This window comes from Pongo abelii, chromosome 8 (genome assembly GCF_028885655.2).
Source record: "Pongo abelii isolate AG06213 chromosome 8, NHGRI_mPonAbe1-v2.0_pri, whole genome shotgun sequence".
Taxonomy (NCBI): domain Eukaryota; kingdom Metazoa; phylum Chordata; class Mammalia; order Primates; family Hominidae; genus Pongo; species Pongo abelii.
In genome coordinates, this window is record NC_071993.2 from 98,684,120 (window position 1) to 98,710,950 (window position 26,831).

At 39.7% G+C, this 26,831-nt stretch overlaps 2 protein-coding genes across 2 annotated transcripts in view; one reads left to right on the plus strand and one right to left on the minus strand.

The window, feature by feature from the left end:
* Nucleotides 1–1,376: 1,376 nt before the first annotated feature.
* On the minus strand, nucleotides 1,377–4,177 carry FGFBP3 (fibroblast growth factor binding protein 3). The gene is made up of 2 exons (XM_002820972.5): nucleotides 4,026–4,177; nucleotides 1,377–3,675 (listed from the first exon to the last, which is right to left on the minus strand). Exon 2 carries the CDS (start codon nucleotides 3,595–3,597, stop codon nucleotides 2,821–2,823), a length of 777 nt encoding a protein of 258 aa, XP_002821018.3. The 5' UTR covers nucleotides 3,598–3,675; nucleotides 4,026–4,177; the 3' UTR covers nucleotides 1,377–2,820.
* Nucleotides 4,178–18,447: 14,270 nt separating this feature from the next.
* Nucleotides 18,448–26,831, plus strand: part of BTAF1 (B-TFIID TATA-box binding protein associated factor 1) — a 107,005-nt gene continuing 98,621 nt past the window's right edge. The window contains exon 1 of the mRNA XM_002820973.6: nucleotides 18,448–18,780. Within this exon, the coding sequence (XP_002821019.1) occupies nucleotides 18,767–18,780 (14 nt within the window). The 5' untranslated portion in view covers nucleotides 18,448–18,766. The remainder of the gene's footprint in view (nucleotides 18,781–26,831) is intronic.

A 26,831-nucleotide genomic window follows, 5' to 3' on the forward strand; every position in this document is an offset into this window, starting at 1 on the left:
GGAAATTAAGGTTACAGATAGAATTAAGTTGGCTAACCAACTGATCTTGAGATTGAAAAATTATCCTGGATTATTTGAATGGGCCCCGTGTATTTATAAGTGTCTTTTTAAGTAAAAAAAAAGAGGGAGGCAAGAAAGAGGGAGTCAGAGAAGGAGATGTGATGATAAAAGCAGAGGTTGGGGCTGGGCGCGGTGGCTGATGCCTGTAATCCCAGCACTTTGGGAGGCCAAGGTGGGCGGACCACAAGGTCAGGAGATCGAGACCATCCTGGCTAGCATGGTGAAACCCCGTCTCTACTAAATAAGAAAATACAAAAAATTAGCTGGGCATGGTGGCAGGCGCCTGTAGTCCCAGCTACTTGGGAGGCTGAGGCAGGAGAATGGCGTGAACCCGGGAGGCGGAGCTTGCAGTGAGCCGAGATCGCGCCACTGCACTCCAGCCTGGGCGACTGAGCAAAACTCCGTCTCAAAAAAAAAACAAAAACCAGAGGTTGGAATGAGATGATTGTTGGCTTCGAAGATGGAAGAAAACCAAGGGCCAAGGAATGTGGACAGCTCTAGAAGCTGGAAAAGGCAAGGAAATGATTCTTCCCTAGAGCCTCCATTGTTCATTTCTACTCAGGTTGGCCTGACTCCCTGCTGCTTCTAGCTTGACCTTTTCTGGGACTCTTGTTTTGGCCTTGAACCTTGTCCTGTTGAATAGCAAGATTGGAACTTACCCAGAGTTTTCTTTCAATCAGCAGAATGTGGAAAACTAAGATACATCTTTCAGGTGATAGTGTACCCACCATGCTTAGAAGCAATTCACAGGCCCTGCGCATAATCAAAGAAAGAGGAATACACAGAGGTGAGAATACCAGGAGGTAGGGATCATGTAAGTAAATATATTATGTACTTATAGTCTGCCACCATACGGAACTTGTAGAGTTAAGAGAATAATAAAGTAATGATTTACTCTTATTTGAAGAATTAGAATTTAACTTTGATTTATTATGAACAAATTTTGTGTTCTTGAGATCATAGGTGTTTAGGGTGCAAGGACTATGAAGTTGTTGTTTTAATATAGTGTGCAATGGTATGCTTCAAATGGAGGACCAAAATGTTCAGAATAAAGCGATCTCACCTTGTTAAGAAGGGAATGACCATGAGGATTTAACTTCAAGTTCCCAAATAAGTGGTTGCCACACACACACACACACACACACATTTATATATATAATGGAAAAACATATATATATACATATATAGTTGCCCCTCCACATCTGTGGGCTCTGCATCCACAGATTCAACAATGGATGGGAGGAAGGTGGGGAGGAAGGGAAAAAGAAAGAGAACCAGGGTGCAAATCAAATAGAACAATGATAAGGCCAGGTGGCTGCCAGTTTATGACTCTTGCTTTATGTCAACTTCTTAGTTTCTGTCTTTTCCCAGCAATTCAAGATGTGTTTAAGAACTTAATTCAAGGTGTACTTGGAAGTAGATCAAATGCAGGTAGAATTTCCATTGCCTTGCCACTTCTTTAAATCTAACCATACAGTTTTTATTGAGCACCTAACATATACACACACAGTCTATCATTACATCACACTAAAAATGAAATACATTAATAATTAGTTACATGAAACAGAGAGATACAACTTCCATAATGGTCAAAATGACTCTGAGATACATACTTACATTTTAGCTGTTTAAAAAAAAATCATCAGATATAAAGAGAATCACTTTTTACTGGAGCACTCATCATCTATAATTCACTTCTAAATGCAGAAGGTTAATGGGAAAGTTCCAGAACATTAGTCACCATTTCGTTAAAAAGTAGCAGTTCTAGTGGCACACCCCTGAAGTCCGGGCTACTCCGGAGGCTGAGGCAGGAGGATCACTTGAGACTGGAATGTCGAGGCCGCAGTGAGCCATAATTGCACCACTGCACTCCAGTCTGGATGACACAAGACCCTGTCTCAAAAATAAAAATAAAGTAGCACTTCCAAGCCAAGTGCAGCGGTGCATGCTTGTAGTCCCAGCTACTCCTACTCCTAGCTATTCTGGAGGCTAAGATGTGAGGATCCCTTGAGGCCAGGAGTTGGAGACTGCAGTGCCTATTATTGCATCTGTGACTAGCCACTGCACTCCAGCCTGGGCAAACCAGACCCTGTCAGGGGGCCAAAAAAAAAAAAAGTAGCTCTTCTAAAAGAATGGAAAGGAAATCATTCTGCAAACCTTTCCTTGGAGTCAGTTTTGACCTGTGAGGCTTCTGTCCCTATAGAGGTTATCTATGACACTCACCACGCTGCATCCAAGTTTATACCAATTCAGAAAGGGAAAAAAGTCTGCAGTCTTGTTAGCTGATTAAGTGAGAAGACATTGATTCAACCTGGCTCAGGTTGGCAATTGCTCATGGCTGCATTTAACAGAAATGTTAAACAATAAACATTGCATCCCCATCCCCACATGGGACTCACATCACTTTAGTCACTCTATCTCCCCCTTATTCTCAGCCTCTCTCTGCATCGATTTCTCTCCCCGGTCTCCAGTTTTTGCACACTTAAGGTACGCCTATTTCTGTTTCCATTATTATTCCTGCTCTTAATCAGGACTGAGACTTTTCAAAATTTTTAACTTCTCTGCTATCCCAGAGATTCTCCATACCCCTTACACTCTTATCCCAAGCACCTCACCCTTACCTCCACCCCCATTCGAGAACCTGGACTTCTCCCCAGTCTCTATCACAGTACCACCCCCCCCCCGCCCCGGTCTAAGACGCCCTTAGCTTTCCCTTCCCCACGCCTCCCCCATCATCCCTCCCAAAGCCGGCAGGCAGTCTCAGCCGTTCCAGAAATTGACAAAGAAGTTGCAGAGCGAGTGCCACTTCTCAGCGCAGTAGGTCTCCGTGAGCTCCGCGTTCCCGTCCAGCCTGTCGGGGTCGGGCCCGGTCCCCATGGGTCGCTCCTCGTTGGGGACCAAGGCCGCCTTCCTCTTGCCCCCGTTGGTCTTCCTCTCAGAGGGGTTTTCTTTGGGAGGTGCGCTTTGGGGAGGCGGGGTCCCAGCGGCTGGGCCAGGCGCACGCTCCCGGGTCCGCCCCCGGTTCCGAGCCCGGGGCTTGGACTCCCCCGCGAATCCCGCGGCGGTGGGGCGTGCGGGTGGGGACGCGCGGGGCACTAGCCGCAGCTCGGCGCTGCGGCCCTTCTTGCCCGCGCACAAGCGGGCCTGGAGCGGCGCGGGGTCGTGACAGGGCCTCCGCTTCTTGCGCAACCCTCCCAGCACCTGCTTCCAGAAGTGCGCGCGGCGAGCGGCGTAGGCTGCGCAGCGTTCCGGATCCCCGCGGTAGGCGCACTGGTGGCGCGCCCCGTCCGGGCTCTGGCAGCGCAGCGCCAGCTCGCTGCCCGCTGCGGCCCCCGGGGCGGGCAGCAGGAGCTGCCAACTGCACGCGTGCTGCTCGGGGCTGAGGAAGCGACCCGAGGAGCCGCCAGTGGGCCCGGGGACCGGCTCCGCCACGTTGCTATCCGCCCCTTTCTCCCTCCGAGCAGCCGCGAGGAGGCAACCACTCAGCAGCAGCAGCAGCGACGGCGACAGCGACGCTCGCAGCCTCGGAGGACTCATGCTCCGCGGTTTCCGCGCTCCGCTCTTCTCAGACCACGTCTGTCGGGGTTGGACCAGGCAAAGAGCATTCCCCAGGACCTGCGGACAGAGGCAGAGACTGCCACCAACTGCGCCACGCGCAGCGCTTCGCCCAGACACATCCACCTGCGAACTACCCTTCCGCAGACTTTCTGGAAGCTGCAGCCTGCGAGGAGACCCTCTGAGGAGCTTTCCTGGGGAAACTGCTTACTGTCTAAATAATCGCTTTCAAACCATGTATGCATTGAGATTTTCTTCACCTCTCAAATATGATAGCAAAACGATGCGTGATAATTGCCCCCTCTACCCCTTCCTTCATTTTCTCCCTTCTCCAACCTGCAATAAACTATCTACAAAATCATTTCAGATGATTCCTTGGAAACATGCACTTTATTACACTTTGAACTTACCGAGTTCTGGGAGAGGCGCCAAAGCCTTATTAGGGTAGAGGGAACGACTGCACGGGGGAGTAGTCTGTTTTAGCCGGCTCCCTGTGAATGAACGTGGTATCAATGGAACAGAAGAGGCCTACCCTTCTTCGCCCCTCCCCGATTTCTCTCACACTGGGAGACTTATCACCGCCGCGCTTCTCTCTCTCTCTCCCTCTCTCTCTCTGTCTCTCCAGATGGATGATGGAAGCGGTCCTGTAGTATGAAATACAAATCTTGTATTTTGCTTCCAATGTTTAAAGTAATCAGGCAAAATTAACCAAGTTTTTCTTCTTTCACGTACTTAACCATCCAAAAAATAAAAATTAAACAAAAGATCTAAGTTTTAAAAGTTAAATAAAATGAAACAAAACAAACTTCAGTATTCTAAACTAGGCATTTTTTACACAATTATATTATTTACATTCTATTTCTCATATTCTGAGTTTTACATTTTTACCTATTATTTCCAATAGCCTTTCTTAAGGCTCTCAATCTTAATAATTGCTACTACTAATAAAAATATAATATCCTAGTTTATTAACATATAATAGTGCCCAGCAGTTCACCCAGGAGTGGACATTTGGGCTTTTGATTACTTTTAGGTATTATAAATCAGTTATAAATGTCCTCCAAAAATTAGAAGTTTAAAAAAATTATTTGTATTATAGTAGTTGAAAAGTAAGATTACCAACTGAAATTGTTTAATAGTTAAGAATGCGAGACCAGCCTGGCCTCGTGAAATCCCTTCTCTACTAAAAATACAAAAATTAGCCAGGCTTGGTGGCAGACGCCTGTAATCCCAGCTACTCAGGAGGCTGAGGCAGGAGAATCACTTGAACCCGGGACAGAGCGAGACTGCCTCTCAAAAAAAAAAAAAAAAAAAGGAGAGAATGAATGTGTTCTTGGATCTTGAAAATGTTACATTTAAGCAAAGCTGCTTTTTCTGGAGGGGGGGATTGTGTGTGTGTGCGGGGGTTGGTTTGTTTTGTTTTGTTTTGTTTGTTTGTTTTGAGACGGGGGCTCACTCTGTCACCCAGGCTGGAGTGCAGTGGTGCTATCTCGGCTCACTGCAACCTCCGCCTTCCCGGTTCCAGCGATTCTCCTGCCTCAGCCTCCCCAGTAGCTGGAATTACAGGCGCCTGCCACAACACCCAGCTAATTTTTAGTGGAGAAGGGGTTTCACCATGTTGGCCAGTCTGGTCTCTAACTCCTGACCTCAGATGAGCCACCTGCCTCAGCCTCTCAAAGTGCTGACCAAGCAAAGCTTTTTTTTTTTTTTTTTTTGCACTTTTTAAAAATTTTATTTAGAAGCCTACTTGTAGAAGTTAGCATAATTTTATAGATTATTAGAAAAATTCAATTATTTTCTCTCTGCAAACAGTTATAATAGGAATAATAGATTAGCAATGTACTACATTACAAAACAGTGGCCTATAACGATCTGTACATGTACTGTGCACCTTAAGGAAAAGAATTTGACAGTGTGCTGTACTTACACTGCAGGTAACATATTTTTATTCTATCACACAAAACTGACCAGTGGTAGTGCTTGAATTTATAAATGGCCATTAAACAGAATATTTAAACTCAGATTTATATTTAGCATGCTAAAAAGTGAAAAAAGTTTCAACTGAAGTTCTGTGGCTCATCAGTTCAAATGTTTCATAGCATTTTTTTCTTTAAATGAAAAATTTTGATATTGTAAAACAAATAATTTTACATAATAAATGCAAAAGGATAAAATTTTCTAAATTTTTAGAAAGAATATTTCCATTCATTTTGTCATGGGTTTCGTGTGGCTCTTCTTAATATATTAATCATATTAATAGGACACTGGTCCTATACAATTTTCAGAGTCCATCTTCAATTAAAAACTGTAACAAAAATAAATAGTATGTAAAGAGTAACAAAAAGTAAATTAAATATACTAAACTCACACAACAGGTAGAATAAAATGAAACCAAATTACATAATGGCAGGTTATACATTTTAAAGAATCTCTTTCCACTTAGTCAAATAAGAAAGAAATTGAAATGTTAACTTGCTGATTTCTGTGGGGTTTTCCCCACTGGTTCAAATGGGAAAATATGATATAAATTTAATATTTTATTTCTGTACATTTAACATGATTCAATATAATCTGCAGTCTCATGTATAGCTTATCAATAATGCCACCATCACTGTATGTCAAACAAAAAAACTCACTGCTTACTAGAAATGCTAAACTGGAAAAAATGGAATTTTATACATTTGTTTTCTTAAATTTTGACAGATATTCTTCAAAAAGTTAAAACTGCCTTCCACAAAATTTTGTGTGTATATGGCACAAGTTGACAGCCAAAAAGTGTGAATTCCATCAAAAAGGCACTGTTAACAATACTCAGAATAATCTGACAAGGTCTACATCAATGTCTGAGTAAAGAATAGGTAAATAGACAAACCCTTATAAAAGACAGCATTATTGTTTAAATATACTACAGCTATATAAAAAGAAATAAAGTGACACACAGAAATGACCCTTAGCAAAGCTGTTTTTAAACTTCAGAATATTCCATCATCTTTTAAAAATGTTCTCATTAATAAATCTGATTTTTTTAATTGCAAGGGTTTATACCTCTGACTGTAATTTTTTTACACAAGTAAATATTTTACTTAAATACTTCCTCAAGATATTAGGAATTCTTATTATATTTCCTAATGTCCTCTTGCATATGGCATTTTCTATTACTGAACTCCTGTTAGTATTATATTTGAACAATTATAGTTTGGTTACTACTATAAAAACCAAAATACTTTAGAATTAGAAGAATGTGTTTAAATATATAGTAGTATATATTAAATATATAGTAATGTATATTGACTTCAGAAACAGTGGTAAGTTTTTACCACTCTGGTAAAATCAGAGAAACTAGATAACTTGTCCAGGGTCACACATCATTTAGTGATAAAACCACTAACATCTTTCAGTGATCAGTGATCTTTATGTTTTGTCTTTGTATTTTACTATTAGTTATATTTTAATTATACCAATTCAGGCTGGGCATGGTGGCTCACACCTGTAATTCCAGCACTTTGGGAAGCCAAGGCGGGTGGATCACCTGAGGTCAGGAGTTCGAGACCAGCCTGGCCAACATGGCAAAACCCCATCTCTACTAACAATACAAAAATTAGCTGGGCGTGGTAGTGCAAGCCTGTAATCCCAGCTACTCGGGAGGCTGAGGCAAGAGAATCACTTGAATCCGGGAGGCAGAGGTTGCAGTGAGCTGAGGTCACATCAATGCACTCCAGCCTGGGAAACAGAGCAAGACTCTTTCTCAAAAAAAATAAAAATAAAAATAAAAATAAAAAAATTAATTACACCAATTCAACTTATAATGAAAACCAATTTGTACCTATGAAGATTAGAAACATTAACATGTTTCATAAATAAGGGTAGCTAATTAATACATTTCACACTTGGAAGCCCTTTCTTTCCCAGAAAACTGTCTTTGTATGTGTGAAGCATGGATGAGTAGTCACAGGCTTTTGTCTGTTGCCTTGGCATCACTTTTTGTTAACAACTACTGAACCGAATTGGTACCATTTTTAATGAAAGAACGACATCTTGTGGCATAATGCTCTAATTACAATAAAAAATTTATTATCTGAAAGCTGTAATTAAGAGATACTCCAGAGACCATGCTTCTCTGTCACAAACATTGTTCCCAGAGTAAAAAGTAAGGGCACGTAGACATATCATGCAATATCAGAAAAGGGGAGTTATTTTTTAAAAAACTGTGGCATAATATGCATAACATAAAATTTGTTGTTTTAACTGTTTTTAGGTGTACTCTTCAGTGACATTAAAAAGATTCACACTGTTGTGCACCACTATAGCTATCTATCTCCAGAACTTTTTTTTATCCTTCAAAACTGAAACTCTGTACCCATTCCTCCCTTCCCCCAGCCCCTGGCAACCATCATTCTACTTTCTGTCTCTGTGAATTTGACTACTTTAGATATCTTATGGTAAGTGTAATCCTAACAGTATTTGTCCTTTGTGATTGGCTTATTTCACTTAACACAATGTCTTCAAGGTTTATCTGTGTTATAGCATGTATCTGAATTTATTTCACTTTTAAGTCTGAATAATATGCCATTGTATGTATATATCACATTTTGTTTACCCACTTAGGTTGTTTCCATACCTTGGCAATTGTAAATAATGCTGCAATTAACATGAAAGTGCAGATATCTTTATGAGGTGGTCATTTCATTTTCTTTGGATATATGCCCAGAAGAGGAATTGCTGGGTCATATAGTAGTTGATTATTAATTTCTTTACAAATCTCCATACTGTTTTCCATAATGGCTGTACCAATCTACATTCTCACCAAGAGTGTACAACCTTTTCCCCACATCCTTGCCAACATTTATCTTTTGACTTTTTGGTAATAGCCATCCTAACGGGTGTGAGGTAGTATCTCATAGTGGTTTTGATTTACAATCCCCTGATGATTAATGGTGTTGAGCACCCGTTCATATACCTGTTGGTGATTTTCATGTTTCCTTTGGAAAAATGTGTATTCAGGTCTTTTTGCCCATTTTTAAATCAGGTTATTTGTTTTCCTACCATTGAGTTGTATGAGTGCTTTATAAATTTTGGACAGTAACCCCTTATTTGATATATGGTTCACAGATGTTTTTTCCCAATTTGTAGCTGCCATTTATTTGTTGATTGTTTCCTTGGCTGTGCAGAAGCTTTTTAGTTTCATGTAGTACCATTTATTTATTGTCGCTTTTGTGGCTTGAGCTTTTGGTGTGATGTCCAAAACTTTTTGCCAAGGTCCATATCCAGGAGATTTTCCCCTATGTTCTCTTCTGGGAGTTTGATAGTTCCTGGTCTTACAATTAGGTTCTTTATCCATTTTGAATTGATGTTTTTGTATAGTGTAAGATAATGATCAAATTTCATTCTTTTGCATATGGAAATCCAGTTTTCCCAGCACTATTGAGACTACCCTTATCCCATTTTGTCTCTTATCAAAAATTAGTTGACCATATATGTTTGAATTTATTTCTTCTCTATTCTGTTCCATTGTTCTATGTGTCCGTTTTTATGCCAGTACCATTACTGTTTTGATTACTAAAGCTTTATAATATAATTTTTTTTTGAGACAGGGTCTCACTCTGTTGCCCAGGCTGGAAGGCAGTGGCATGATCATGGCTCACTGCAGCCTCAAACTCTGGGCTCAAGCAATCCTCCCACATCAGCCTCCTGAGTAGCTGGGACTACAGACATGTGCCACCACACCTGGATAATTTTTTCTACTTTTCATAGAGACACAGTGTCACTATGTTGCCCAGGCTTGTCTCAAACTCCTGGGCTAAAGCAATCCTCCTGCCTCAGCCTCCAAAAGTGCTGGGATTGTAGGCTTTAATATAATTTAAAATCAGGAAGCGTAATGCCTCCAACTTTGTTTTACTTTCTCAGAATTGTTTAGGTAATTCACGGTCTTTTATGTTTCCATATAAATTTTAGGATTGCTTTTTCCGTTTCTGTGAAGAATGGCATTGGGATTTTTGTAGGGATTGTGTTGAATCTGCATACTGCTTTAGGTAGAATGGATATTTTAACAATATTATTGCTTCCAATCCATGAGCATGGGGTAGCTTTCCATTTATTTGTGTCTTCTTCAATTTCTTTCATGAATGTTTTACAGTTTTCAGTGTAATTTTTACACCTCAGTTAAATTTATTCCCAAGTATTTTATTTTATTTTACTTTTTCATCCTATCATAAATGGGATTGTTTTCTTGCATTCTTTTTCTGTTAGGTCATTATGTGTATAAAAATGCTACCGATTTTTGTATGTTTATTTTGTATCCTGAAACTCTTCTCAATTCATTTAGTGGTTCTAATAGGTTTTTGTGAAATCTTTAAAGTTTTTAAAAATAAGATAATGTCATCTGTAATACAGATAATTTTACTTCTTTTATAATTTGGATGCTTTTTATTTTTCTTGTCTGATTGCTCTTGGTAGTACTTCTAGTACTGTGTTATATAGAAGTGGTGAGACTGGGCATCCTTGCCTTTGTCTTTTACTACATCTTAGAGGAAAAGCTTTCAGTATTTCCCCATTGATTATATGAGGAACTAACATTATATGTTAGCTGTGGGTTTTTCATAAATGGCTTTTATTATGTTGAGGACCTTTCCTTCTATACCTAAATTATTGTGAGTTTTTATCAAGAAAAAATGTTGGACTTTATTGAATGCTTTTCCCAAATCAATTGAGATGATCATGTGGTTTTTATCTTTCATTCTGTTAAATCTATCACATCAACTGATATGCATATGTTACACCAGACTTGCATGGCTAGGATAATTCTCATTTGGTCATGATGTATAATCTTTTTCATGTAATGTTAAATTCAGCTTGCTAATATCTTATTGAGAATTTTTGCATTAATATTCATCAGAGAGAATGTCCTAGTTTTCTTGTGATGTCTTTCACTTAAGTATCAAAGTGAAGATGGCCTCATAAAGTTTATTTGGAAATATTCCCTCTAGCTTTATTTTTTGGAAGAGTTGTATTAAGAAGCATTGGTATTAATTCTTCTTTAAATGTTTGATAGAATTCAGTGTGAAGCCATCTGGTCCTGGGTTTGGCTTTTCTTTGTTGGGCAGTTTTTTGTTTTTTTGTTGGTTATTTATTTATTTTTTTTTTGAGACAGAGTTTCACTGTTGTTGCTCAGGGTGGAGTGCAATGGCGCAATCTCGGCTCACCGCAACTTCCGCCTCCCAGGTTCAAGCGACTCTCCTGCCTTAGCCTCCCGAGTAGCTGGGATTACAGGCATGCGCCACCACCCCGGCTAATTTTGTATTTTTAGTAGAGATGGGGTTTCTCCATGTTGATCAGACTGGTCTTGAACTTCCGACCTCAGGTAATCCACCCGCCTTGGCTTCCCAAAGTGCTGGAATTACAGGCATGAGCAACCGTGCCCGGCATTTCTTGGTATTTTTGAGATGGAGTCTTGCTCTGTCGTCCAGGCCGGAGTGCACTGGCTCACAGCATTGGCTCATTTGGCTCACTGCAACCTCCGCTTCCCAGGTTCAAGCAATTCTTGTGCCTCAGCCTCCTAAGTAGCTGGAATTACAGGCACCCACCACCAGGCCCAGCTAATTTTTGTATTTTTAGTAGAGATGGGGTTTCGCCATGTTGGCCAGGCTGGTCTCGAATTCCTCACCTCAGGTGATCTGCCCGCCTTGGCCTCCCAAAGTGTTGGGATTACAGGCGTGAGCCACTGCTCCCAGTTTTTTATTACTACTTCAGTCTCTTTATTTGTTATTAGTCGGCTCATGCCTTCTATTTCTTCCTGACTCAATCTTGGTAGGTTGTATTTTTCTAGGAATTTATCCATTTTTTTCTAGGTTATCCAATTTCTAGGCATATACTTGTTCATAAAAGTCCCTTATAATCTTGTTTTTTATTTCTGAGACATCTGTTGTAATTTCTTCACTTTGATTTTTTGAGTCTTCTCTTTTTCTCTAAGATGATTTCTCAATTTTATTTATTTGTTCAAAAAACCAACTCTTAGTTCTATTCTTTCTATGGTTTTTCTATTCTCTATTTGTTTTATTTCGGTTCTGATTTGCATTGTTTCCTCCCTTCTGTTAATTTTGGGTTTAGTTTATGCTTCTTTTTCTAGTTCCTTGAGGCATAATGTTAAACTATACGGGATCTCCCTTTTTAATGCTGGCATTTGTTGCTATAAACTTCTCTCTTAGAACTGCTTTTGCTGCAGATGTGTTATGTTTCCATTGTTATTTGCCTCAAGATTTTTGTAAATTTACCTTTTGATTTCTTCTTTGATCCATCGATTGTTCAAGAGCATGTTGCTTAATTTCCACATACTTGTGAATTTTTAAAGATTCCTTCTGTTATTGATTTCTAGTTTCATACCTCTATAGTCTGAAAAAATACTAGATATGACTTTATAAGCTTGTTAAGACTAGTTTTGTGACTTAACATATGCTCTATCCTGGAGAATGTTCCATGTACACTAGAGAAAAAATGTGTATTCTGCTGCTGTTGGGTGGAAAGTTCTCTGTATATCTGTTAGGTTCATTTGGCCAAAAGTGCAATTCAAGTTCAGTATTTCCTTATTAATTTTCTGTTCAGTTGCTCTATCAGTTGTTGAAAGTGGGATATCGAAGTCTCCTACTATTATTGTATTGCTGTCTGTTTCACCCTTTATGGTCATTAATATTTGCTTTATGTATTTAAGTATTCCAATGTTAGGTTCATATGTATTTACACTCATTGTGTCCTCTTGATGGATTGACCTGTTTATCATTAAATAATGACCATCTTTGTCTCTTGTGACAGGATTTGACTCAAAGTCTATTTTATCAGATGTAAGTATAGCAACCTCTGCTTTTTTTTTTTTTTTTTTGAGACAGAGTCTCATTGTGTTTTCTAGGCTGGAGTGCAGTGGCACAAACATTGCTTACCACAGCCTTGACCTCTTGGGCTCAAGTAATCCCCCTGCCTCAGCCTCCTGAGTAGCTGGAACTACAGGTGCATGCCACCACGCTGGGCTAATTTTAAAATTTTTTTGTAGCAATGAGGTCTCCCTACATTGCCCAGGCTGGTCTCCAACTCCTGGGCTCAAGCGAGCCTCCCACCTTGGCCTTCCAAAATGCTGGGATTGCAGGTGTGAGCCACCATGCCTAGCCTCCCTGCTGTCTTTTGGTTACCATTTGCATATAATACCTTCTTTCATCTCTACTTTCAGCCTGTGTGTATCCTTAAAGCTTAATTCGTCTCCTGTAGATAGCATATAGTTGGATCTTGTTTTAAAAATCTATTTAGCAACTCTATGTCTTTTGATTGGGGAATTTAGTCCAATTACATTCAAGATTATTATTAAAGGAAGGACTTACTATTTTTACTTTGTTATTTTATATCTGTTTTTTTTTAGCATCTTTGTTTATTTCTGGTTGTTTTGTAGCATCTTTCTTTTTTAATTAAAAAAATTTGATAATCCTCTGTAGTACTAAGCTTTGTTTTCTTTCTCTTTATTGTTTGCATAACTGCTATGGTTATCATGAGGCTTACGTAAAACATCTTATAGTTATAGTCATCTGTTTTTAGCTGATAACATCTGTTACATGCAAAAACTCTAGACTTTTCTCCTCTACATACTGTGTGTTTTTTTTCTTTCTTTCTTTTTTTTTTTTTTTTTAAGAGACAAGGTCTTGCTACATTGTCTAGACTGACCTTGAACTTCTAGGCTCAAGTGATCCTCCCACCACAGCCTCCTGAGTAGCTGAGTTTACAGGCAAATGCCATTCCCAGCTACACAATTTGTGTTTTTGATGTCGCAATTTACACCTTTTTATATTGTATATTATTTAACAACTTATTGTAGCTTTTGTTATTTTTTTGACCATTTTGACATTTGACCTTTATACTAGAGATATGTATGCTTTACATACCACCAGTACAGTACTGGAGTATTCTGGATTTATCTATATATTTATCTCTACTAGTCAGTTTTATACTTTCATTTGTATTCATAATAATTATTATCATCATTTTGTTTATACTAGAACTCCATGGCTGTGCATGGTGGCTCATACCTATAATCTCAACACTTTGGGAGGCCAAGACAGGAGGATCACTGGAGTCCAGGAGTTTGAGACCAGCCTAAGCAAGATGGCAAGACTCCATCTCTATAATAAATAAATAAATATTAGCTGGGCATAGTGGTACATGCCAATAGTTCCATCTACCTGGGAGGAATTCAAAGTGGCAGTGAATCATGATTGTGCCACTGAATTCCAGCAACAAAGCAAGACCCTGTCAAAAAAAGAAAGAAAGAAAGAAAAGGAAGGAAGGAAGGAAGGAAGGAAGGAAGGCAGGAAGGAAGGAAAGGAAGAAAGGAAGAAAGCAAGAAAGCCTAGCACTTTGGGAGGCCAAGGCAGGTGGATCACCTGAGGTCAGGAGTTCGAGACCAACCCGGGCAACATGGTGAAACCCCGTCTCTACTAAAAATGCAAAAAATTAGCCAGGTGTGGTGGCAGTTGCCTGTAATCCCAGCTACTCGGGAGGCTGAGGCAGGAGAATTGCTTGAACCCAGGAGGCGGAGGTTGCAGTGAGCCAAGATGGCGCCATTGCACTCCAGCCTGGGGGACAAGAGCAAGACTTTGAAGAAAAAAAAAAAAGGAAAGAAAGAAACTTCCATTAGGCATTTCTTGTAGGGCAGACCTAGTAGTGATGAGTTTCTTAGCTTTTGCTTGTTTGGGAAAAACTTTATTTCTTCTTCATTTCTGAAGGCCAGCTTTGCTGGGTATGGTATTCTTGGCTGACAGGTTTTTTTTTTGTTTGTTTGTTTTTGTTTTTCTTTCAGCACTTTGAATATATAATCTTATTCTTTCCTGGCCTATAAGGTTTCTCTGAGAAATCTACTGGTAGTCTAATGGAGATTCCCGTATATGTGACTTGACACTTTCTCTTGCTGCTTTTAAAATTCTTTATTTTTCTTTAAATTTTGACAGTTTGATTATCATGTGCCTTGGTGAGGATGTCTTTGGGCTGTCTTTATTGCGGGATCTTTCAGTTTTATGAATCTGCCTCTCTATATCTGTCCCAAGACTTGAAAGGTTTTTTTTAGCAATAATTTCACTAAATAAGCTTTCTTTTTCATTATCTCTTCTCCTTCTTTAACTCCTATAATGTGAATATTTGTTCACTCAATGGTGTATATTTAGTTATTATTATAAATAATAACTAAAATAGTTCATCATAATAGTTAATATTTATTTAATACTTAGTCTTTTCTTTTCATTGAAACAGGGTCTCCTTCTGTCACCCAGGCTAGAGTAGAGTAGCATGATCATGGCTTACTGTTGCCTCAAGTTCCTGGGCTCAAGGGATCCTCCCACCTTAGCCTCCTGAGTGGTCAAGATTATAGGCACATGCCACCAACAGCTGGCTTTTTTTTTTTTTTTTTTTTTTTTTTTTTTTGAGATGGAGTCTTGCTCCGTCACCCAGGCTGGAGTGCAGTGGCACAATCTCGGCTCACTGCAAGCTCCATCTCCCAGGTTCACGCCATTCTCCTGCCTCAGCCTCCTGCGTAGCTGGGACTACAGGTGCCCGCCACCACACCCGGTTAATTTTTTATATTTTTCATAGAGACTGGGTTTCACTGTATTAGCCAGGATGGTCTCGATCTCCTGACCTTGTGATCTGCCTGCCTTGGCCTCCCAAAGTGCTGGGATCACAGGTGTGAGCCACCGTGCCTGGCCTAATTTTTAAAAAAATTTTTTTGTAGACATGAGGTCTCCCTATGTTGCTCAGGTTGGTCTCGAATTCCTGGGCTCAAGCGATCCTCCCACATCAGCCTCTCAACGTGCTGGGATGACAGGCATGAACTATCATGGCTAGCTAATACTTAGTATTTTCTAAGTGTGTCATGTATGAACTCATTTCTTCCTTATGACAGTTCTATAAGTACAGGTTCATGATCTATTATTTGCAATTCTGAAATTGAAAATGGTCTGAAAACCACACTTCTAAAAACTCACATATAGTCCCAGCTACTCATGAGGCTGAGATGGGAGGACTGCTTGAGCTCAGGAGTTCAAGACCAGCCTTGGAAACAGCAAGATGCCATCTCAAAATATATATATTTGGCAGCAAATCCTGGCCTGAACTGGCATATGCTTATCTATAGTCTTTTACTTATTCCTCTTAGTATGGTTAGTCATACATTTTGCTGCAGCTCTATAAATATATTTGATTATAGAGTACTGCCCTAGAAGCTGTTGGGATGTTGCATAATACAAGGTATATTCATTGTATTACTTTTCAAAACCTAAATAATTCTTAACTCAGAAAACCATCTGGCAGGGGTGATGAACTGGTATAGATAAGGGTGGTGAACTGGTACTATTATTATCCCCGTTTCACAGCTGAATAAATTGAGACTAGAAGTTGCCACTTACTCAAGTTTCCATTGTTAACAAAAACAGTAAGCAATGTAGTTAATAATATTTTTGAGGGCTTCTTGTGGCAGTCACTTGGTTAAATGTTTTATGTGCATTAATTTAATCATCACCATAGCCCTATGAGTACTATTATTATCCTCATTTCCCAGATGAAGCTTAGAGAGGTTCTAAAATTCCCCCTGGAGACACTGCGATTAAGTGTGGTGAGAAAGGATTTAAAAAGAAGCCGGTCCAATATCAATATATTTGATTATTACTCTATCCTTTACAAATCTACGCCGCCAGTCCTTTCCTCTCTTCTAATGCTATTTAGACTATATACCCAATTATCTGATATTAAAAAGATTTAAAAAATATAACTAAGATCATTTTACTCACTTGCTTAAAACTCTATGACTTTCTACTTCATATGGAGCAAAGTCCAAATTCCTTACGATGACCCCTTTCTACTTTTCCCATCTCATTTCCCAACAGAGCAGACTTCTCTTACGCCTTTGCACTATGTATACCCTCTTCCTGGAAGGCTCCCAGATTGTCACACATTTAGCTACCTCTTGTCATTTAGGGCTCAGCTTAAGCTAATCCTGTTTTTCCCTGATTTACCCAGTAAGAGTAGGTCTTTAATCATACCATTAATCCCATCATTCTCTTTACATAGCACATAAATGTATTTTCAATGTTTATCTATTTTCTTTTTCCTTTCCTTTGAATGTAAATTCAACCACAGTAGGCACCTTGTCTGTTCTGGTTTCTTCAGAAGTTCCAATCTCTCATATGGTAGGTGCTTAATTTTGGCTAAATGATTGTTGTACACGATCAGTAAAAAGTATCTGCTTGTTATTGAATGGTGGGAGATAAACTGATGAGGCAAGTAGGTGACTAAAGTGAAAATGTAAAGATATCTTGAACATCAACTTGATTAGATTTTAATAGCATAAATACCGCCAAGCAGAGTTTCTGATACAGACAGGTGACAAACATTTGTTGAATGACTGGACAATAAATATTATTACTAGCTTGAATCTTGAGGCAAATTACTTAACCTTTCTGAGCTTAGTTTCCTTGTCTACGAAGATTAAAACTAACTTTTCAGGGTTTCCCTACAAATTATATGGATAATGCATGTCATGTGCCCAGCACACAGCAGGTACTTGTTAGTTTCTTTCTCTTTACATACATATATACTACTTTATGGTTTACAAAGTTCTTGTAAGCTCTTCTAGATTCATGACCTCATTTTATTCCCACAATCTTCTGCAGTACTTCTCATTAGCCTCATTTTACAGATGAAAAACAGACTCAAGGATTGAGACATAGCCTCTTCAGGTAATGAGAAGCCAATGGGCATGCTTTATAAGCATAGGAGCGACATGATAAAAAGCAGTGAGGTTTTTTTTTTGAAGATTAATCTGTTGGTGGCCTATAAAACAGGCTGAATTGAAAATTGGAGAAATATTATTTTGACTACTAGCATAAAAATCAAGTTTAAGGGCCGGGCGCAGTGGCTCACACCTGTAATCCCAGCACTTTGGGAGGCCGAGGCGGGCGGATAACTTGAGGCCAGGAGCAGGAGACCAGCCTGGCCAACACGGCGAAACCCCGTCTCTACTAAAAAATACAAAAAAATTGGCCGGGCGTGGGGCCCGTGTGCCTCCCAGCTACTCGGGAGGTTGAGGCACATTTAGAATCGCTTGAACCCGGGAAGCGCAGGTTGGCAGTGAGCCGAGATCGCGCCACTGCACTCCAGCCTGGGCGACAGAGCGAAACTCGGTAAAAAAAAAAAAAAAAAAAAAAATCAAGTGTAAGATGATAAGGGCCTGGCAGAAGAGTTTAAAAGCCTAATGAACTTAAAAATATTGAAAAGCCAGATAAGTCCCCCAAAGGAACAAAAATTTAAAAATGGTAGTTTTCAAATCTGGCTGGCTGATAAAATGATGGTACAAACAACATAAACAATTGAGAAATCTAACTTGGCAAAATCGTTGGTCAGAAGACCTTCTCTCCAATACCTAGGCAGAACTTCTGGCAAATAATGACAAACATCTGAGCCATTTCTTCAGTGTCATAGCGACTTCTTGCTTTCACTCCTCCCACTGGCTTCACCACCTGGACAAGAGCATGTTAAGGTCCTTCTGATCTTGCTTCCTAGAAGCAGTATGGTGGGAAGCAGAATCTGGGTAGTATGGAATTAGAAACCAAGCTTTTGAAGTTCCAGGACTTGGACTAAATCGCCTTTTTCCTTCTCTGTGAAATAAGGGGACCCTTACTTCACCTCCTTCCCTAGTTTTAAGACTAGACATCCTCTCCATATCAGCACAAAGCGCTTTTATTTAGGCGCGTGCCACTACACCGAAGGCGCTCGCGCCGAGCCGAGCCCCTGTCGGTGAGTTACGTCACTTCCGGCGCGCTGACGCTCAGTTGTGCGTGCCGACGCCCGCGTCAGCAAAGAGTGGAGCTGAGGGTACCCGGTTTGAAGTCGTGCGGGTCGGAGGACTGCCGCCTCCACTATCGTCTTGGACCCCTGCTTCCCGGCCGCCGCGGGGACGAGCTCGGGTAGGCGGCAGGGCAGATGCCCGAGGGCCTGCGCTGGAACGCCCCACGCCGCACCGGCCGCTCTCCTGTGCTCCGCGGCCTGGGCCTACGCCGCTCAGCTCTCTGGAAACTAACGCCTCAGCTGCGCGGCGCGTAGGTCGCGGGGAGCTCCGAACCGCCGGCGCCCGGCCATGGCGGTCTCCAGGTGGGTCTTGCTCCTGACCAGCGAACTGGAAGGCGACTCAGGCAAGGCATGGGTCTCCTCTCAGAGCCCCCACTCCTAGAGAAGAGCGGTTCTCATTGTCACTGGGCTCTGGAGCTTTCTTCAGTAGACTTCGGAGTTCGCCCCGTGGTCGGCGGGGGTTTGGGCTCGGGTTACTCCTGGGTAAATCGGTTCAATAATGCCTTTTTCTTGTTGATAGACCCCTTGGCACGTTAGAGCTGTTTTTTTCTCTTTCCTCACCATGTTTCTGTTCTCTGGTTTCTCTTCTCTCTTTCGATTCTAGGAGAGTCTCTTACCTTTCTCAGTATTCTAAGGCTGGTCCCTAACCTCCATTTCATGGGAAAACTTGGTAGTTACTGTCGATGGAGGGGAAACCTGAATTACTGTTATCTAAGAGACCGTCTAATTATGTTAACAGTTTTAATTTACGTTTTTAGGGGTATGGTCTTTCCTGAGATGTTTTTTAAAATTAAGTATAATTTCTGCTTTTGTTTGGCAGTAAACATTCCAACGTCAGCGTTGTAACCTTAAGCCAATTATCGTGTTAGCATCATTTTCCGTAACTAAGGCGTGGAAGATAAATCACAAATCTTATATTCTTTTGAAATATTGACTGTCAACAGGAAAGCCCAGGAAAACTATAGAAAAACTAACAAGACATTTATTTGTGTAGCTATAGGAGAAACATTACTTTTTCTTCCGGTGTGATAGAATGGTTGGAAAGCTTTTGTAAGCGGATTTTGGTGGCCCTCTGTACATGTAATTAAGGGATAGTTCCTCTGTGATAGTGATCGGGTGGATTCACGAAGTTCTTTAGTTGATATGGTAACTTTTAATGAGAATTGGATTCTTTTTACCATATAGACTGAAGGAATAAATGATGAAAACAAATAGTTTTCCTTCTTTTTTATAATTAACTGGACACATTCTTTGAGCGTATTAAGTGCGCAAGTTTTATCTGTTTTGCAAGGAAAAGGATAACCCATTTCTTACAGACTCCCTAGATGACTGATGAAATAGTGTGTGGGAGAAGCCCATGGGAGTTGGGTGAAGGGGGTTGCTAGGTACCGTAGCATGGGGCATCTGATTTTTATTTTGTAATCCATTCAATGTGAGGAAATTCTTTTTTTTTTTTTTAAATAAAACTGCCTTGAGAGAATACAAGTGACATTTTACATTTTTGCAGATATAGAAAGGTGTATCTTCTAATTTGTTACCTCCCTTATAAATGCATGAATATATACATTGTAAATGCATTGATATATAAACTTAATATAACATTTATCAGGTAATAGTGTTTAAGGAGATGAGCACTTCCTTTCTTAGAGCAACCTGTGTATTTTCACAGGATTGGATGTAGCTTTATAAAGACAAAATGAAAGTGTTTAAAAAGAACCTAATTTTCGGGCAACACTAATCTCTCTTTTTTTTTTTTTTTTTTTTTTTTTTAAGAAGGAATCTGGCTCTGTAGCCCAGGCTGGAGTGCAGTGGCGAGATCTCGGCTCACTGCAAGCTCCGCCTCCCGGGTTCAGGCCATTCTCCTGCCTCAGGCATCCCAAGTACCTGGGATCACAGGCTCCCGCCACCACACCTGGCTAGTTTTTTGTATTTTTAGTAGAGACGGGTTTCACCGTGTTAGCCAGGATGGTCTCGATCTCCTGACCTCGTGATCCGCCCGCCTTGGCCTCCCAAAGTGCTGGGATTACAGGCGTGAGCCACCGCGCCCGGCCAACACTAATCTCTTTACGGAAGTTTAGGACACTTAATATTTCTCAATGACTGAGTGGGTTTTGAAGGTACTGTCTTTTGTTCTGGATGTTGTGTGTCAAAGAGTAGCACTCTTTTTCTGTAGATTTTTTTCTTGTTCACTTTTTTAAAAGCCTGTCGTTTTTATGAAAGAGCTATTTCTGTGCTTAGTTTCCTTGGGCTCAGTAGTAAGCCAAGGAAAACATTTTGAGACACTTTGTGTGTTTTGGGGATAGTGTCAATTCTTGACTTTTCATCTGTGGATTTCTTTGAATTGCAGATTTTAGTTTCAAGCTGGCCTTCTCCATGCACGAAGCACAGTTCTGTGCTAACTAAACTTCCTTTCTCTCCTGTTGGTGGAGACTCATTTTAATACTATTTTATGTAAAACAGGTGGAAAATAGCCCAGGAGATAAAAATCATATGCCAAAATCAAATCTAAAATTTTTTTTGCACTGTTTATTTCATATGCATAACTGAAGAGAAACTGTAATATTTTTAGGACATTTCCACCAGAATTTCCAGCAGATGGGAAATAGTAAGTTAGTACCATTATTCCCGCAATTGTCTGGTCAAGAAATTTGAGAATATTCTTTGACTTCCCTTTTCCTCACACATCCCGTGTCCAGCCAGTTACCAAATCCAATCCTGTATATTCTGCCTTTCTAATCTTTCTCCAGCTGATCATTTTTCTTTCTATACCAGTTACCACAATCCTAGAACATGCCAGCATCTCTAGTCCAAGACACCTTTAGAGAGACGCTTCCCTTTTGTCACTATAAAGCTACATCCAATCTTTTGAAAATATACACTCAACCCTAGGAAAGGAAGTACTCATCCCCTTAAACATTGTATCACCTGATAAATCTCATATTAAGTTTATGTATCAATGTATTTGGTATTTGGACTAGACATGTTTAGTACAAGACAGGAGCCTCACTCCTTTTCCTGTCTTCCGTGGCATCTCATTCCAATCTGTTCTTCACTTCAGTCATATTATTTACTGATTTGAAGATTTGAACATGAACATGGTCATCTTCCCAATTAATACCCTTTAGTTGTTTCCTATTGCCTTAGGATAAAGTCCACATTCCCAAACAAACATATCTTACCAGGTCCTTTGTGATCTGGTTCCTGCGTCATCTTTTTAGATTCATCTTGTGTCAACTTCTCTGTACTTCCCCTTCACCTTCTCTCTTCTATCCTCCACACTCCCCAGAATTCATTTTCTTACCCCCTACTCTTTATCTTTGGAACACTTCTTGGTGCCATCTCAGGTATGGCTAGTTCTGACCTTAGTGGGTTTTTTTGGTTTGTTTGTTTGTTTGTTTGTTTGTTTTTTGAGACGGAGTTTTGCTCTTGTTGCCCACACTGGAGTGCAATGGTGTGTTCTTGGCTCACCATAACCTCCGCCTCCCGGGTTCAAACGATTCTCCTGCCTCAGCCTCCTGAGTAGCTGGGATTACAGGCATGCACCACCACGCCTGGCTAATTTTGTATTTTTAGTAGAGATGGGGTTTCTCCATGTTGGTTAGGCTGGCCTCAAACTCCTGACTTCAGGCCATCCACCTGCCTCAGTTTTTTGATCTAAGCATATATATCACCTTGTTCAGGACATTTTCTCTGGTTTTACTTCATCTGGGCTATTTGCACCAATACATATTCCTGTCAGTCATAATATTTATATTTTGTAATTGGTTAATTGTTCTCTTACTTGCTGAATTAACATAAACTCTGTGAGAGAAGGAAATGTGTCTTTGATTTTTCCATGCTCAGAATGCCTGGCTCCTAGTGGGTGTTCAGTACATTAAAAAAAAAAAAAATGAATGAATGATTTTGCTTCTTGCTTTAATACCTTTTGAGTTGCCGTATGAGTTGCCTCATAAAGCAAAATAATGGTATTCAAAGATATAACAATTATTATTTAAATTATTCACAAGAAACACTGAAAGCCTGTAACATATACTAATTTGTTTTTTGCTGAGGTTGACTTTGTGGAAGCAAGTCAAGTAGCTAGTGAATGACTAGCTGACTTTCCAGCATCCACATCTTAAGGACAACATTGTTCTCTACTCCTACATTTGTAGGAGTATGATTTTACCGTAATTTGTGCATAGTAGACTATTTGCAGTGTTTTTCAGTGAGTGCTTTTGAGTTTAACTACCTTTTTTCTTTTTTTTCTTTTTTTGCGGTAAGGAAAACTTTCACTATAGCTTTTTAATATTGGCCATTTTCTAATTTAACAATCATCGGAATATTTTTTTCTTTTTAAAGCTATCTCCTACAGGAAGGAAATTAGAATAATTTTTTAAAGTTTGTAATATAGCAAATTCTGTGATAGCATGGCCATTTATAATGCAAAATGGATATGATGTATTTTGTGTGGTCAAATTTTTTAGACCCTGCTTAATAGGCTTGGTTTTACTGTACTTTCAATTGTAAGAATGTGGCAGATTATGAAATGCATGGCCAACTCTTGATCTGTAGCTGAGTTATATCTTGCAAAAATAACTTTGTTACTCTCTAAAATTGTAAATACAATCATAGCATTTGAAGTTCTCTGTCAAATCCAGTGAAATATCACTGGAAAATGATATGACTCTTTTAAACCCTTAGTAAAAGACCCAAAATCCAAATGTAGGAGTAGAGAACAATGTTGTCCTTAAGATGCGGATGCTGGAAAGTCAGCTAGTCATTCACTAGCTACTTGACTTGCTTCCACAAAGTCAGCCTCAGCAAAAAACAAATTAGTGTGTGTTACAGGCTTTGTGTGTTTCTTGTGAATAATTTAAATAATAATTGTTATATTTTTGAACACCATTATTTTGCTTTATGGGGCTTTTTCTCATTATCATGTGTTACTTAGTTGGGATTTTGCCACCAACAGTAAAAGCAACCTTTGCGATCGCACCACTGCACTCCAGCCTGGGCAACAGAGCAAGAATCCATCCCCCCCGCCCCCCCAAAAAAAGCAACCCTAGATGGATTTCTTAGGCATTTTTGTTGTTTGTTTGTTTGTTTGTTTGTTTTTGGAGGCAGGGTCTCACTCTGTCCTCCAGGCTGGAAAGCTGGAGTGCAGTGGCACAATCATGGGCTCAAGTGACCCTCCCACCTCAGCCTCCCCAGTTGCTAGGACCACAGATGCATACCACCATGCCTGGCTAATTTTTTTTGTATATTTTGTAGAAGTGGGGTTTCATCATGTTGCCCAGGCTGGTTGCAAACTCCTGGGCTCCAGTGATCCACGTGGCTTTGCCCCTAAAGTGCTGGGATTACAGGTGTGAGCCACTGCGCCTGGTTTAGGTTTATTCATTGGAGGGGAATCTGTAGCTGTGTTGGGAACCATGACTTAATACAATTTTTTAAACAGCTTGTTTTTGCTACCTTTGCCTGTTTATGCCACAATTAGTGGAACTGATCATTGTACAATGGCTAGTTAATAGGAACATAGTTTTTCCTTAATCAGCTAGAGAAAGTTTCAAAAATATATAGTTTTCCCTCAGCGATCTGTGCTGTAAAGGTCATGTCTAAAATGTCTAGACAGTACTTATGATATGACTGTTTTAAAAGCCATACCTTAGATTTCTCACATATCTTTGCATTTGAAAATGTTACAGTGTTCAGAAAGGGTTCAGAAAAAACAAAAACACATCCTCTTGTGGAAGAAACAAATTGCTACATATGAGCAGACCTTTGCTCAATTTTGTTACTTTTCTCTTTGCGCTGTTGATACTTCAGAGCAACATTGTTTCAACAGGCCTATTCTGTCAAATAAAAGAAAATTTCTTGATGTAGGGGACGTTCAGTGGATCCTGGACAGGAAAATGTTAATGTAGAAAAAACTACCTTAATTACCAATAAAGGACAACACAGGTTTTCTAGGCCTATTTCTCCCTGTTAATTTATTTTTAATAATTTTTTTTAAATAGAGATGGGGTCACTCTGTGTTGGCCAGGGTGGTCTTAAACTCCTGCCTCAAGCATTCCTCCCACATTGGCCTCCCAAATGCTGGATTACAAGCATGAGCCACCTCACCTGGCCCTTATTGTTAATTTCAATCCATTATAAGATGACAGAAGGAACTATTGTAAATTATAATTCATCAAATATCTCATACTTTAAAAATTTAGAGATAAACTAGAAAAAGTAGAAGAGGCATTATCAAAGCTTTTCCATTTCAATCCCAATGGTAAATTCCTCCTTATTTCTTTGGCATATTTCTCAAGGTACTTGTTTGAATTATTATTTAAAAAATTTTTTAATTGCGACACACACATAAAAATAGACTGTTCTAACCATTTGAAACTAAACTTTAAAATGTATTATGAAGTTTACATATTAATACATAATATGTATTAATGTGAAGTTTTAAAACCACCCATACTTCTGCTAAAGAACCTAGATTAGTATGTACTATGTTTTGTCATTAAGATAAAGTCATGCAAGAGGCTATAGGTTGTTCGATCAGGGATGGAGGGTAGAAAAAAATGTCTTGAAGGAAATAGCATAGCTTGGTTGTACGTTTTCACCATTCTTCATTTAACCAATATTTACTGAGTGCTTTCTATGTTATAGGTGCTAGAGGTATAGCAGAGAAAAAAAGTGTACTCTCCATTCTCATGGAGTTTATGGTCTAGGGTAGAGTGGGGTAACTTATCTAGCATGCACCTGCCCTTACACCTGGCTTTGGTATGGTTTCACACCTTCATATTGATTCTTAGTGTTCTGTGTGATATCTTTATGTTTTAAACAACATAACATTAACATAGTTTCAAATTACCCACAACATGACCTAGAAAGTATATGTTTAAAAACACTAATCTAGAGAATTTGTTGGAAGTTGTTTCTTTTGACCTTAATGATAATATGTGCACTGTACTAAGTTCCACGTATTAAGTACACACTGTACACTATACTAAGTAATGGTCATTATCTTTCCTTATTTCGTGAGTAACACAGAAAAGTAAACATTCAAATCATCTATATTTAAAATTTTACTGTACTTTTGCCACGTGTAAAAAATGTATAACTAAATGGATACTCTTGACTGATCATGCTTTTTTAGTTAAGGCCACAAAGCTGTCTTTGTGAGGTATTCTGTCATTTGACCTTCCCTAATTTATCAGAGAGGTTAAATTTATTTCGAAAATATCAGTGAGGCTTTTTGCCCCTCCCCTCCCGAGATGTTTTAGAGTGGAAATACAGCATGTATTTGTTTATTAACTATGACGTAGTAATCTAGGACATGTTTTATTGTTTAAAATGCATGACATTTCTTTCTGTTTATTTTTATGGCTTTACTGTTATGAATTAACATAATGCAAACATTTGGAGAGGAGAGGGGTTAGATTGCAACTGCTAGCATAACCTCTACTAACTTCTATGTACTCTTTCCTTTTTCTAGGCAGTCTTTAGAACAGTTGCCTGAAATCACAGGTTACATGAATCATATCTTGTTTAGCTATTTCTCGGAATTGACATCCAGATTGAAAATGGGCCAGATTTCTTACTCTCAATAAATTTATAACCAGTGGATATTACAAAATATAATTTTCTTATGTTTTACTTATCTTCTATAGTCTTTGATACCTTCCATGCAACTTGACATCTGTTACCTGTGTCTCCTCCATCTGTCTGTCTATCCTTCAGAGAATGAAGAATGTTACTTTTTCCTGCTAGCTGTGTGCAACAGAAGTTTTAGCTAAAAGTAGTATGGGAGTAAGTACTGTGTTCCCTCAGTCAGCCCTCCTTTTAACTTTCCCTTCTCTTCTGACCATCTAGCTTCCTTCAGACCTCTCCCTCACCAAGGGCCCTGTCTACCCTCCAACATAATACTGACTCTGTCTCACGTTCTTTTCCTCTTCCCCACCAGTTCACTGTACCAGCCTTTTCCATTGTGGCCTGGCCCTGATGCTTACTTACCCTGTTTGCCTCATAGCTGGCTATCCTGAGATAACAGGTCAGACTGCCCTCTTGTCAGATCTTTGTCTGCTCATCTCTTTGTTCTTCCTTTTATGTGGTGTCCAATCTGCTGTCCTGGAGAGAGGAATGGAGAACTGCGAAAGTGGCTTTAAGTCAAGAGAATCAAAGAAGCATTCTTGTGTCTCCATTCCTCTATTCAGGGAGGCAATTTTGGTTACCATCCAAAGTGGAAGAAGTGAGGATAAACAGGCTTGGAATGGATGAGAGAATGAGCTGATCTGCTACCCTCAGGGCATTTGGCTGGTGGGAGAGCAGAGGTGACCTGACATGGCATTGGGATAAAAGGATCTGCAAAAAGGAGAGGC